The 13,155-nt window shown below is 39.8% G+C and overlaps 1 protein-coding gene across 2 annotated transcripts in view; it reads left to right on the top strand.

Moving 5' to 3' along the window:
* The window catches only part of ADGRB2 (adhesion G protein-coupled receptor B2), a 159,949-nt gene extending 147,244 nt beyond the window's left edge, over nt 1-12,705 (top strand). The window contains exons 21-30 of one of the 2 annotated variants that reach the window (XM_053454754.1): nt 2,999-3,084; nt 5,514-5,609; nt 6,422-6,593; nt 7,651-7,746; nt 8,254-8,332; nt 8,542-9,179; nt 9,515-9,550; nt 9,973-10,068; nt 10,576-10,632; nt 11,864-12,705. In XM_053454754.1, the coding sequence (XP_053310729.1) occupies nt 2,999-3,084; nt 5,514-5,609; nt 6,422-6,593; nt 7,651-7,746; nt 8,254-8,332; nt 8,542-9,179; nt 9,515-9,550; nt 9,973-10,068; nt 10,576-10,632; nt 11,864-12,025 (1,518 nt within the window). In that variant the 3' untranslated portion in view covers nt 12,026-12,705. Of the gene's footprint in view, nt 1-2,998; nt 3,085-5,513; nt 5,610-6,421; nt 6,594-7,650; nt 7,747-8,253; nt 8,333-8,541; nt 9,180-9,478; nt 9,551-9,972; nt 10,069-10,575; nt 10,633-11,863 lie in introns of both variants that reach the window. The other variant, XM_053454755.1, reaches the window with a different exon arrangement.
* Nucleotides 12,706-13,155: the final 450 nt, after the last annotated feature.

Raw genomic sequence — 13,155 nt, 5'->3', positions numbered from 1 at the left:
TACACATACTCATCGGTGCTCACACACAAACACTTACATACATGTTCACACACACTTACACACATGCATCCATGCTGACACATTTACTCATACACATTCATGCTCACACATACTTACACATACACAACCATGCTGACACACATTTACACATCCATGCTCACATACATTTACACATCCATGCTCATGCACCATTTACACATACACATACATGCTGATAAACACACATCCATTCCAACACACATACTTACACAGCTATGCTTCCTCACCCACCTCCTTACCTCAACCACAGCTTTCCCTCTGGCTGTGTGCTATGTTCTTGTCTTCCTGATCCTGTCCCCCAGCAGTACGCCTCCTCTCCTGATGCATTTCTACAAATGGGCCGAGCTTCCAGGCCAGAGGCGTATCTACTGAAAATAGCGCCTATGGCAAGCACTGAAATTGTGCCCCTGTTCAAATATCTAAAACCCATTTACTAGCCCCTGCTGCCCATATATATGTATAAATATTAGTCCCTGCTTCCGATAGCAGGTATAGATCAACACACAAACCCAGATCAATTGAAATTCACTTGTGATCTCAGCACTGAAGGTATATATCAAATAAACAGAATCAGACATACAAATCCTGTATCTGCAGGTATACAATAATAATATATGAAATGTAGCATCGCAGGTATATATCAAATAAATACATGGAAACAGCATTGCAGGTATTAATCAACTGAATAAGACATATTAACCCTGTATTTGCAGGTATACATAAATAATGTATGGAAACAGCATAGTAGATATCGATCTACAGAATAACACAAAAACCCAGCTTTGCAGGTATAGATCAATTGGAATTCACATAAAAACACGGCATTAAAGGTATATTTAAATCCCCCTAAATTACAGGGATAGATCACAGGTTGCACACCCCAAAGTCAGCCCTGCCATCCACACTGCCCGCATAGAACCTGGCTAGCACCCAGATAACACACATAAGATTTGCAATCTTTGTCCCCAAATAGCCCAGCACAAGTCAACTTTGTCCCCAAACAGTCCGGCCTGTGCCATCTTTGTCCTCCTGCTAGTGCCATCTTTGCCCTTCCACAGTTATAAATCTATGATACACAAACACTTTTACAGTCACTCACTAATTCACACTTTAATTCAGACAACTCATCCACACATTAACTCATGCTCTCCCTCATTCAGACAATTCATCCACACAGCCTCTACCTCCGTCCCGGTGCCGGCACCGGTGCTGAGCGCCGTAATATGACGCTCAGCAGTGAAGCAGCAGGCACCAGCGAGCGGCTTTTAAACACGGTCGCTCCGCTGCTTCACTGCTGAACGTCATATTACGGCGCTCAGCATAAAATGCCATAGGTGCCATACCCTAGATACGCCTCTGTTCCAGGCACACCCTTTTCCACAGTTGGAGGAGAGGCTGTCCCTATGGCTCCGCCATTTTGCAGAAATTCACGAGGTCAAATGTATATACAACATGCAGGTTTTAACACGTTAACACAGTTAACTATTATTGTAACATGAATGGGTAGTCAATTCAGAGTTTCCCATTTTTAATGGTAGCAAAAAATATGTTTTCCATAAGCCCCCCCAATCCCTCATCAAGTCAACATTCATTTTCTAAAAGCTTCCAGAGGCAGGTACACATAGTGCCAAGCACACACAGTGCTATGCTCAGCTGCTAAAGGATTAAATATTATTTGTGAGGTAACAGAAGGACATTTTATTTTTCCTATAACTAGGACACTTAGAACAGACTGTCTTCGTGCCAGGCAGGGTAATCTACATTGTGAAGCCATTAATTACTTTCATCAGCATTTGGTGTGAAATTGTTTGTGCAGAGGTGGACAAACACGCGGCCATTTGTCATAATTCAATCTTGTTTAATCCTTTGAACATTTTGCTAGCGTCACATACACGTTGGTGACACTGCTATTTTTACTTGTTCATTAGGAACGCAGATCCCAGAACTTTTGTCTAAATTCTGTCTAGAGGTAGATTCCGCTTGAAAAAACTGTAGATACGGTACTTTAAGTGACAGCGCAACACAGTGTCAATATTAATCATTTAGTTGTCAGCGACTGGTTCACCTGAAGGGAGCCAGAATTGTCTGAGCTATTATTACTATTTTCAGTCTTTATTCAGTACCTCATAAACTGTTTTAAAGTATATTAAACTAATGTTATACAAACATTGAATACCTTTTAGCACAGTCAGGTATATATTACTGTATTTTACCGGCATGTTTGTCTAAAGTGGAATATTAAGTATTACTGCGTTTAATTTATGAAGGCAATTAAATTAAATTTTAATATCTTCTTACAAAAAAGCTTTGTGTGTGTGTGTTTAGTATATAAGCATGTCATTATTATGTGATATATGATATATTGTACAGTCAGGTGTTGAAATAATTATTGTTGTTATTATTGTATATGGTACTGTTTGATACAGTTCATAGAGTACAGACTTAAAAAAACAAGGCAAACTTATATAAAGAAAAGATGGTTCACATAAACAATAAAGAAATGTAAAAGTGAATAGGACAATCAAATAGTTGGACATTTAGAACCATCTGTTGTTTTCTAATATTTAGTTAATATTTAAAGATTCATTTAAAAAAATAATTCAACATATCTAGTTTCAACTGAGATTGAATATTTGTAAAAAAAACAAAAAACATTTCTTATTAATGAAACTGCAGTTATTGAAAGATCAATAAGTACATATCTTTAGGTAATGCAATTTTAGATAGTATATATATAATATAAAAACCACCAATAAAGAAACAAGGGAGCAATACTCCCAAAATATATGGAGCTGGTAAACTTTGGGGAGTCTCTCAAATCCAGGGAAGACAAATATCTTCAGAAAAGGCTCCAGAAAAATTGATAGTAGGCGCAATATCATTTAAGCCAGATGGTTCTTCTCTGCTATAGTAAGGTCGGCACAGCAGCCTTCAGTGTGTTCCTTGCTTTTTTACACAGGTGAACATGTTGATTGGGATCATTGTCTTCAATAAATTAATGTCTCGGGATGGGATATCGGACAAATCCAAAAAGCAGAGAGCAGGGTGAGTGCCTTAACGCTGTGAATAATAAGGGCGTGTATTTTTATGTGGATCACTAACGGTATGACGTGGTAACTGTGCATTACAGCACCAGCGTCTTCCTATATGTGTGTGTTGGGTCGAGGCGTATGTGTAGTCATGTGTCATGTGGGATATCCGCGTCTTTCTCGTATGTTTGAATAATATGGTTTTGTCTGTACATGGAACACTGACATAATGTGCTGTGCCTGTTGTATCTAATGTCAAGGTTTGTGTCTGCGCATAGTCAAGGTGTCTGTGTGTGATGGCAGGGGGTCTGCCTGTGGTGTAGTGTCAGTGAATTTTTTATTTGGGTGTTGTTTTGTCTGTAGTAGTGTCAAGAGTATCTTTGTCAGAGTCTTGATAGATTTTGCCTGTTCGCTATAACATCATTTCACCTTTTGCCACTGCTGTTGTTTCTGTTCCCTGTCACTGATCCTACGTATGCAAAGTCATTTTATTTCTGTGTACAATTATCATATGTATACATATTAGTATTATAAGTAGATGTAGATTTTAAAAATACCACTGTATGTACTGTTTTTCTGTATGTGTTTAGGAGCAGCATGTTAATGTGAACATGTCACAGCGCATTTGCAATGTCAGAATGAAAACGTTCTTTTGTGTGTCAGTGTGTTTCTGTCTATGTAAAATGTCAGTGTGTTCATGTATGTCTGTGATGACAGCACATTTTTGTGTTTAAAGTGCCTTGAAAAATTTGTATTTCTTTGATAAAAAAATACATTTTTACTTTATGGGTAGGGCTAGTGAGAGATAACTTTACATGTCTGATATGAGAAGGTAATTGGGAGTAAATATGGCAAAACATCATTCCCATGCCCCAGAGAAGGAGGAGGGTGACTAAGAGATCAGAGGAAAGCATCAGTTCATCCACTGGGTCAAACCTGGAGAGTATGGCAAAATGATGTAATATTACATAGTTACATAGTTCTTCAGAATCTTTCTCTAATTGCATGCTGTGATGATGGGTTCCCCATTATGTGAGCTTGTCTCTATACTACTAAACACTCTAACTAACAGTTATCATGGGAAAGACATAGGGTTAACCTTAACATAAGACAAGGCCAGGAGTTCTGTCATACTTGATATATTACAGCACTGTATTAATTACCTGTGCATTTTATTTCAAGAAAGGTTGGAATCAATAAATAAAATTGTATTTCATTTATTGGAAATAAAGGATTTTAAAAAAACTCACACAGAATCGAGCTCCCATGTAATACTATCCTATCTGCCTATTTGAATATCACGTGTGTTTTCCAGCCTTAAAAACAATGAGAGTGAGAAGGAGCCCAGCTTTAAAACTCTTAATTAGAGCTTGATTTAATTTATGCAGAATTATGATTACCTACACAAGTAACAAACTGTGCCTTTCCAAACATCTCCGGTCATGAACCTTCTTTCGATAAGTCAGTCTGTCACTGCTAAGCGTGACGTAGTCATATTGTCTGACATGTACAGATAATCTAAATTTAAGACCAGTAACCCTGAAACAATGGTCTGATGGCTAATCTCTCTAAATGGGGCTTTTCTTAAAGCTGACATCTATTATTATTATTTGTCTGTGCGCAAAGACTATGAAGTGTCTAACATTGTTACGTCATGTCAGAGTGTTTGTGTTTTTCAATGTGATGTGTAGTATCCTTGTATCTGTTTGCTTTGTAAGTGGGTTTTCTTCTGTGTGCGGTATCTGTATTGTCTGTACTCTACTTGAAATAGTCACTGTCCTTCAGAGACACCAGGTTGACAGTTTGAGGAATGATCGGTATTGTAGACCTTCAGTGGTGGTGGGGTGGAAAGTGATGATGAAGGACCCCCTTTCACTGTGTCCATCTCATGCTAACCAGGTGCTGCATTTCCTGCCAGTCCAGCGCTGATCTAACACACTACCTTTTATCTCTCTCTCCCATCCTTACTCTTTCTTTGCTTTCTGCCCTTCTCTGTCTCACTCCACTCCTTCTGTATTCCTCAATTTGCTGCTTCTCTCTCTCTAACCATGCATCCTTCCTTATTCTTCCCATTATATTACCCTACATATGGTGTGTGTTTTAATTGTGGGTGGATGTGTTTTTCATATATATTTTGTTTCATCATTTTGCATGTAAACACACAAACTGTATCTGTGTGATTTTGTTCCTTCTTGTTCCCTGTATATACATGCTAACATATTTCTCACTACCATCTTACTGTATTTAAATTTGGGTTTACTGCCCTCTCTTAATCTCTTTTTTAATACTTTTATTTTTTCTGTGTGTTCTATTATATATAAATATATATTTTCTATATACATATATATATAAATGTGTGTGTTTCATTCTGTGTCTATATGTCTTTCTATTCCGTGTTTTCCGTGTTGTGTATAATCCATCCTGCATGCTCTCCTGCTGGTGCAGAAGTGAGACTTCCTGCAGGGACCTGCTGCTGATCTGTTCCACCTGTGAAGTGGTGCCCAGTTCAAGCCTCTCAGCAGCTACTGCCAGCAATGCTGTGTTAGTTTCCCCTCCTCTCCTAGAAGGACATACACATAACACCATATACTAAAAATACACACTCAAATGCCTTTGTTTAGGGCCCCTATGCTCCTTTCACAACTCCAAAGTCAGGAATGAAGTAGAGAACCTTATACCGAGTCTCAGGGCCCGTTACTTCCACAGTATGAAGTGTTGTTATAGTCCTTCACACATAAGCTGAGTTTCTTCCCCTTCCCCACCCTCACAAGTATCAGGTCAGCAAGGGTTGGGAATTGCAGCTTCCCCATCACATAACATTCCTGTGAGGTCTACAGTGGAATCCTCATGGAGTATGTTTTACACCTAAAACATCCATGAGAAGTGACCCAGAGAAGCAGAGTGACAGGAAACAAGTTGGGTGCATCATAACCTGGGCTTCATTATCTTTTATCTCTCTTTACCTACACCTCTTACATTTCCTTCACAACACTCTCCATTGTAAAATGCCATGCTTCTTGGTCTGGCTCTTCATCCTATTTCATCTTTTCATAACTTTATGACGTTTCTTTTCTACTCTTGTTTATCTTTCTAACTATATTTATCCATTTTTTCTTTTCTCCAATCTTGTTTTACCCCCCCCCCTCGTTTTCTCTTTCCTTTTTATCTATATGCCTCTTTCCATCCTGGACTCTCCTCTCTCTTTCTCATGTTCACATTCTCTCTCTCTCTCCTCACAATGTTTGCTTCTTTCCTTTTTTTCACCCATTTTTTCTTCATTTCTCTACCCCTGTTTTTCTCTATTTCACTCCTCCTTCACGTCTTTGCACCGTGTTGCCATTCCTTCACCACAGGGCATCTCTCTGGAGCTCCTGCGTGGTCCTCCCACTTCTTGCCCTAACTTGGATGTCTGCTGTTCTGGCCATGACTGACCGCCGCTCCATCCTCTTCCAAGTACTCTTTGCAGTGTTCAATTCTGTGCAAGGCTGTGTAATTATCACTGTACACTGCTTCCTGCGCCGAGAGGTAAGTACTCCTGCAGCTTCTAATGCAGCCTGTCTGAAACGTTCTAGTGAAGCGGTTCACAAAGGAGGATATATGTAATTTCTTAGCTGTGCTGTGGGAAACATAATATAGGGTCAGAAGGGTCATGTAAAGCACATGAATGACATCAACTCCTATCTTTGATATCATTCATACTGCACATTGTATTCAAAGAACTAGTATAAAAATGCAGACCTTCCATACATACCTCAACCTCATACCTACTTGCCCAAATGAGAGTTTGTAGAACAGACCCTGACTACCTATAAGGCTGAGGGTAAAATGGATACAAAGTTACTCACTAGATGTGGTTATTGCTGTGTGCCTCAGTTTGTCTTATGTTGAATTAAAAAGGAAACGTTTATAGACTTTGGTCTATTTAGATATTCTTGAATAAACAGATTTTGATGGTCAATTCTCATTTAAGTGAGGAAGCCAACAGTCAACAGCCAACATATGGTATTTGATATTTCTAAAGGAACACTTTGTGTAATAATAGCACAATTCCCTGCTTTTACTGACACCGATCTGCAACGGTCAAGGCACAATAGGAATGGATTAGGATGCAAAAAATATAATTATATTGTTGATTTATTTTGTTGTACCAACATTCTATGTGTTTTTGTTGCCAATAAAGCATGGCTGCAGAGGCAGGTAAATGTGGATGTTAAGGATCAGGCAGGCTTTTCTTAAAACAAGAGCCTGGACAAAGTAAGATTTGGGGTCTTACAACACGCAGAAAAATATGGGCAGACAGGTGGGCCAAGTAGTCCTTATATTACTGTCAGTGGCATAAGTATACAGAGATGTATAAGTATGCATCTAAATATCCTGTACTGAAATGTCCCTATGATGTATACGATTCTCTGAAATTAGATTTGCAGATAAAACACTGTTTTACTGTGATGTTATGTTACCCTTGGGTAGACAGCGCAGCAAATGTATAGGTAGTTATACAATAATTGAAGAAGCACACGAGATAACAGAATTTGATTGTCTTCTGCAAAATGCCATTGATATTGTTTGTCTTCATGGATAGGTGCAGGAGGTGGTAAAATGCCAGATAGGTGGATGCCGCAGTGATGACAATGAGGATTCACCAAATTCCTGTAAAAATGGTCAGCTCCAGATCATGGTGAGTGTGTGTTAGGTGTGTGATGACTTAGCAGAAGGCTAATTTTACAACCAAATTTAAGATTCAATCCAGCAGACCAAACCTGCTCCAGTATACTTATACTATATTTGTTTCTCTGCCATCTGTGTTCCTTCCCTATTCATGTACTAAATTATTATTCTTTGTCTTGATCTTTTGTAAACTCTCCATATACACTGCCATAATAGTTTTATTTTTATTTCATTGTCTCTTCTCCTTGTATTGATTTCACTACCATCTAATACCTGCAAATGTTGTACTGCTCTTCTTGCACAATGTCCTTCTTTGATACATAACCATGTATTTATTGGACCGCTGCAAATTCTATTCAGTTGCTTTTGCCATTGTTACTGTATGTTTATGAATCCCCCCCACTAATGTCCCATGTTTCCCTTGCTTTTACCCTTTCCTTCTCTTATTTGATTTTGCATCCTTCTCTCTATTTCTCACACTTTGTTTCTTGTTTTTCTGTCCTTTCTGTTCCTATAGACAGATTTTGAAAAAGATGTGGACCTGGCATGCCAGTCTGATGAAAAGACCTCGTGGTACACAGCACATGGGGAGACAGGTGAGAAAATGTACACACGGGTAATGTGTGTACATCTGCCATAGACCAATGCATTTATACTAGCAGTTTATATTGAATAATAGGATATATTAAAATGAGACAGATTATGGATTGGTAGGGGTTATAGGGGGATTTGTTAAGGTGAAGGCATTTTTTTGGTATAGTTAGACAGAATATTTTATAGTTCTTCTTCTCTTCCTTTTTTTCAGTCCTATTTAAAGAACTCAATACTTGCCATCCATCCAGTGTTACAGGAGCCCTTTCCCGCATTTCTTTAGATGATGAGGATGACCTAAAGATGCACAAAGGGGGAGAAGGACTCAGCTTCTCTCACCTACCTGGAAGTATGTCATCTCCAGGTGGAATTCTACTCCAGGTGCCCAAACTTACCCACAATCAAGTAAATGAGCTCAATGATCCTCTTCCTAAAAAGGAAGTTAATGTGGAACGTGGGCCTGTCTACCTGTGCCCTGAAGGAAACCTATGGCCCCTAGACTTTGGAGATGCCTCTCAAGAGCCTTCACTGGAGAGTGAGTACATGGTGCTACCAAGAAGGACTCTGAGCCTAAAGCCATTTGGCCGTGATCATGGAAAACTCAATGTCAAGCTTGCAGACTTGGGCAAAGGGCGCCAACAAGGGGACACAGAAAGTTACCCTAATTTCCTATCAGTAGACCACATAAATGTCAACCTCACCCCACCCTATGTGCCCACTCAGCAACAGTATGGCCTGCCTTTTAAGCAACCACCATCAGTACGACAGATTCTAGCAACAGAAATGAATGAGCGCAGTCGTACAATGCCCCGCACAGTGCCTGGTCCATCTATGAGTGCTGGATCCCTAGAGGTAAGATGTGGTGGAAACCTATGTCTTCATACGTCTTCCACCTGTTAGATGTGGTACCATCTATCCTCATTCCTTCTTGCACCATTTGTGCTATATTTTATGCCTGCTATGTGATTATGCCAAGATTATGCTGAAAACCTTCTTTGTTTCCTATACTATTCAGTCAACATCGCTTTCCTTCTTGTCCAATGAATTGTACTTCCTGTTCTCCATGTCTCTGTGTGTATCTGTACCTCTTTTCTCCCTCCTCTCAATCCATCTTCCTCCTTCCCTTCCTCTCTTTCCTTCTCCGCACATAGAAGCCACACCAACCTGTCCCTGTGTTTCTCCCTCAGCGGAAGCGACTGAGATACTCAGATTTGGATTTTGAGGTGAGTGCACTAACCCTAAAATAGCACCAGTCAGGCACTGAGAACTCTGGATAGCAACCTCATGTAGTACCCCAAGCAAATTCACTCTTGCTTCTGTTAATATTGGGCATGTATGAAGAGTAGATGCTTTTTTAAGAGCTGATGCCTTTTTTTTAGCAGAAAAGCCTCATTATAGCTCAGCGTGCAAATCTGCGTAGCTGCCCTTAAAAAGAAACTGTAAGGGCTGTCTTTTGCATCAGCTCTGTGCTCTAATTACGCATACCCAAACATCCCCCTGATCTGCATGCTGATTCTCCCTCACAAACTGCATGATATTGGATGGTGACCTTCACCCCTACTGGTGGCATGGATAGCAAGGAGGTCATGGGAGGGAGAGTGAGTGATGGGTGCAGGCTGCTAAATCCACAGCTGACATTTTGCAGAAAGTGATGCACACAAGAAAGAGACACTCAGAGCTTTATCACGAACTGAACCGCAAGTTCCACACCTTGGAGAGATACCGCGATGCCAATGCGAAGGTGAGCCTGGGTCTCTTGCTATTCATGCTGCTCTGCGTAGCCTTTCAAACATAGATCTTTGGGCCCTGGCTGTCTTATCTGTTAGTCTGCTGCCTGTGCTATTGTTTTCCTAGATCTGTGCTGCCTGCTCTTTCTATTCCACAGTTCTTTTTCCACTTGCCTGACCGTGAGTCACATGCCCCCCTTTCTCTCTGTGCTTTTTATTCAGTTATTACTGGACACTGTGTTTGCAACTCTTTGGTGCAACACATACCAAGCTAGTAAAGGCTGCTGGTACTGCATGACTGTCACTTATATGGAGACGGCATATGGCGATATGCATACAGATTTCGGCTCTATACACACGGCTGTTTCCCTTTGTTACCACCCACAGTCCCAATCACGCTAAGACACTATCGGTACCCTGTGCACTTTTGTGTGTATCACTGCTTTCTGTGTCTTTCCCTTTTACTTGCCAAACTCTTTTTTTCACATTCCTGGTCCTTTTTTTATGTTTGTCGTATTTAGAGAGACAAGCGTTGGAGTATATCCTCAGGAGGTGGATTAGAGAGAACGTCAGCCAGTGTGAGTAATATTTTATCTATCATCCAGCCAGTAGAGACTAGGTTTTTTAAGCATGCCTGCCTGACTTCATTGAATAAACCCACAGGAGTAGGAAAGTGGGAGCAGATACATTCTATTGAAGGAGACAGACCGGTTGTCACTTGAATGAGAAAATATTAGTTTGATATAGGCTTTTTTTTTTTAGCTCCCCAATACTACTGAGAAAATATATTCCTTTATTTTTTTTAATATTAAAATATGAAACCTAGCATCAATCCTATGGGTTCATATCATTGATATTAAATCCAGTAAGCTGCATCTCACTCACAAGTACATTGGTCAAAAGAGCCAGTTTTACAGCCCGTCATTTTTTTCTGTACGTAGTCTTTTAACCGGGAGACAAATGGCTCTATGTATTAAACCGATGGTCTCTTGTAGATAATAAAAAACTAATAAAAACAGATAATGCTTTTAATTAAATTGGAGAAATTATTTTATAATAAGCAAACACATCAGTTTTCATCTTTTAATGGTTCTCTTCGTGTGCTATATCACATTACATAAGACGATCAGTACAAGTCTTGTTAATTTGCAAGGGTAGATTTATCGCTTACCCATGGGGGCATTTCCATTCATTTCTGGATGCAGGGCTGTTAATTTGTTGATTGAGGAATATGATCGTTGTTGATTGCTTTCATTGATTCTTCCACTGTAGATTGCTTTATTGATAACTATTGCTAGCTATTGAGAATAGATTTATCTGGTACAAGCCACATGAGTAAGTTTACAGATAACCTGTTGGATAGATTCATCCACTACCCTAATAGTGCGAATGGAAGATTTGCACACTCAAATCCACTGAGTTTATATGTACCTACTGGCATTCAGAGGGACAAATAGTTTGTAAGTAACAGTCATCTATTCTTGTTTCATCCATTTATTTGGTTTATGCACTGATGGCTGCTTTAATTTCAAACACTCACATAGGAGTAGAGTAAAGGGACACTTCAGCCATCATATACAGTTTGATTTATATGGGTGCTGTGTTTAAATTAACATTTCCTCCCTTGCAAGCGCATGGAAGGATTCAGCAGAATCCCACTCCTTACTCGTGCATTTGCCCAATTCGTTCACTCAGGTAACTGAAATGAAATAAATGACTTTTAGGACTTTTTTGCCCTTACAATGATCCATTTACTAACCAGTAAATTACCTCTTAAATGATCTCTCTTTCTTTCATGTTGGTCATTAGGAGAAGACAAGTCCAGCTGGCCCCCATCAGAAAGTCTGGGATAGCTACAGGGCACGCTCCTCACAGATTCATGACCGGCTGGGTCTGCGCTGTGTTGATTGGGATCAACCTCCACGTATATCCATGGATGTGTCAGATGGGGACTATCAGACTGAAGTATAAGTCTCCCATTTAATTTTACATATCTCTTGTACATCTGCGGGAGACTTGTCTACCAGTGGCCCAGGCACAGTCTGCTGGATCTCAGACCACTAGGATTACATGTGGCTAATGAAGTGTTTACTGGGACACACTGGAAATGCCACCATTTTATGTCATGTTAAAAAGAGCTGGCGTTTAAGGACAGCCAGGTACCTCTATGAGATGTCCAAATGGATTCAGCTAATGAATTTAGTGTCTCACAAGAGATGCATTTCTCAAATTTTGTGGATGTGTATCCAGATTCAAACTTCACTTTCCCTTTATCAGTGGAGACTAGTTCAAGCGAGCTGCTAGTTCTCACTAAACACACACACACACACACATGTACCTCTCACACACTTTCCTTTGTCCCTTTTCTTGGACATTGCTTGTCAAGTGACCACTATCTTCCAGTTTTATTGCCTCCCCCCTCTCTCTTGCCCCTGCCGTTTTGAGGTAGGGAGGAAGAACCTTACCTTTGCCTTCACAGACTACTAAATATGATCAGCAAGAATGAACTCTTGTGGCCTCCTTCCATTGCTCACTGAGTGTTTTCGTCCAAGGGGCAGTGGGGAAAGGGGTCAGGCAGCACTGGGTTTTAAAAATGCCTAGAATTTGTTTAAAAAGAAGAAAAAAATAAAAAAAATCTTTTGACTCATGAACCAAGGTAAGTTGTTTTTTTTATGGATTAACAAAATTGTGTAATACCGGAACCCAAAGAAAGTGTCTCTCAAGAGCAGCAAACACCTTTAAATGATCACACCCTGCTTGGTGATGCAAATCATTACCTCTCTTGCTTATTGTCAAATATTTATATTCTGATAAGGCTGTGGATTTCAGAGACCTAATGAGATATACTTTAACTACGCCAATGCAAAGTGCACCAGCATTTTGTCATGTTGGATTCAGCGCGACGTTCAATGGAGACCTGTTACCCTTCACGGCATGGAGAAATAGCTGTAGAAAATGCAGTCTTTATTTTAGCTCTAGATGAAAAATGTAAGCTCCTTACTACTAGAATGGACATGCAATTTATTGCTTAATATACTGGAGACTCGCTGGTAGTGAGCTGGTAAATTAAAAACCCCAGTGAAGGACAGTGAGAAACACAT

Source organism: Spea bombifrons, chromosome 2 (assembly GCF_027358695.1).
Source record: "Spea bombifrons isolate aSpeBom1 chromosome 2, aSpeBom1.2.pri, whole genome shotgun sequence".
NCBI classification, from domain to species: Eukaryota; Metazoa; Chordata; class Amphibia; order Anura; family Pelobatidae; genus Spea; species Spea bombifrons.
This window is presented reverse-complemented; position numbering and strand designations above follow the sequence as displayed.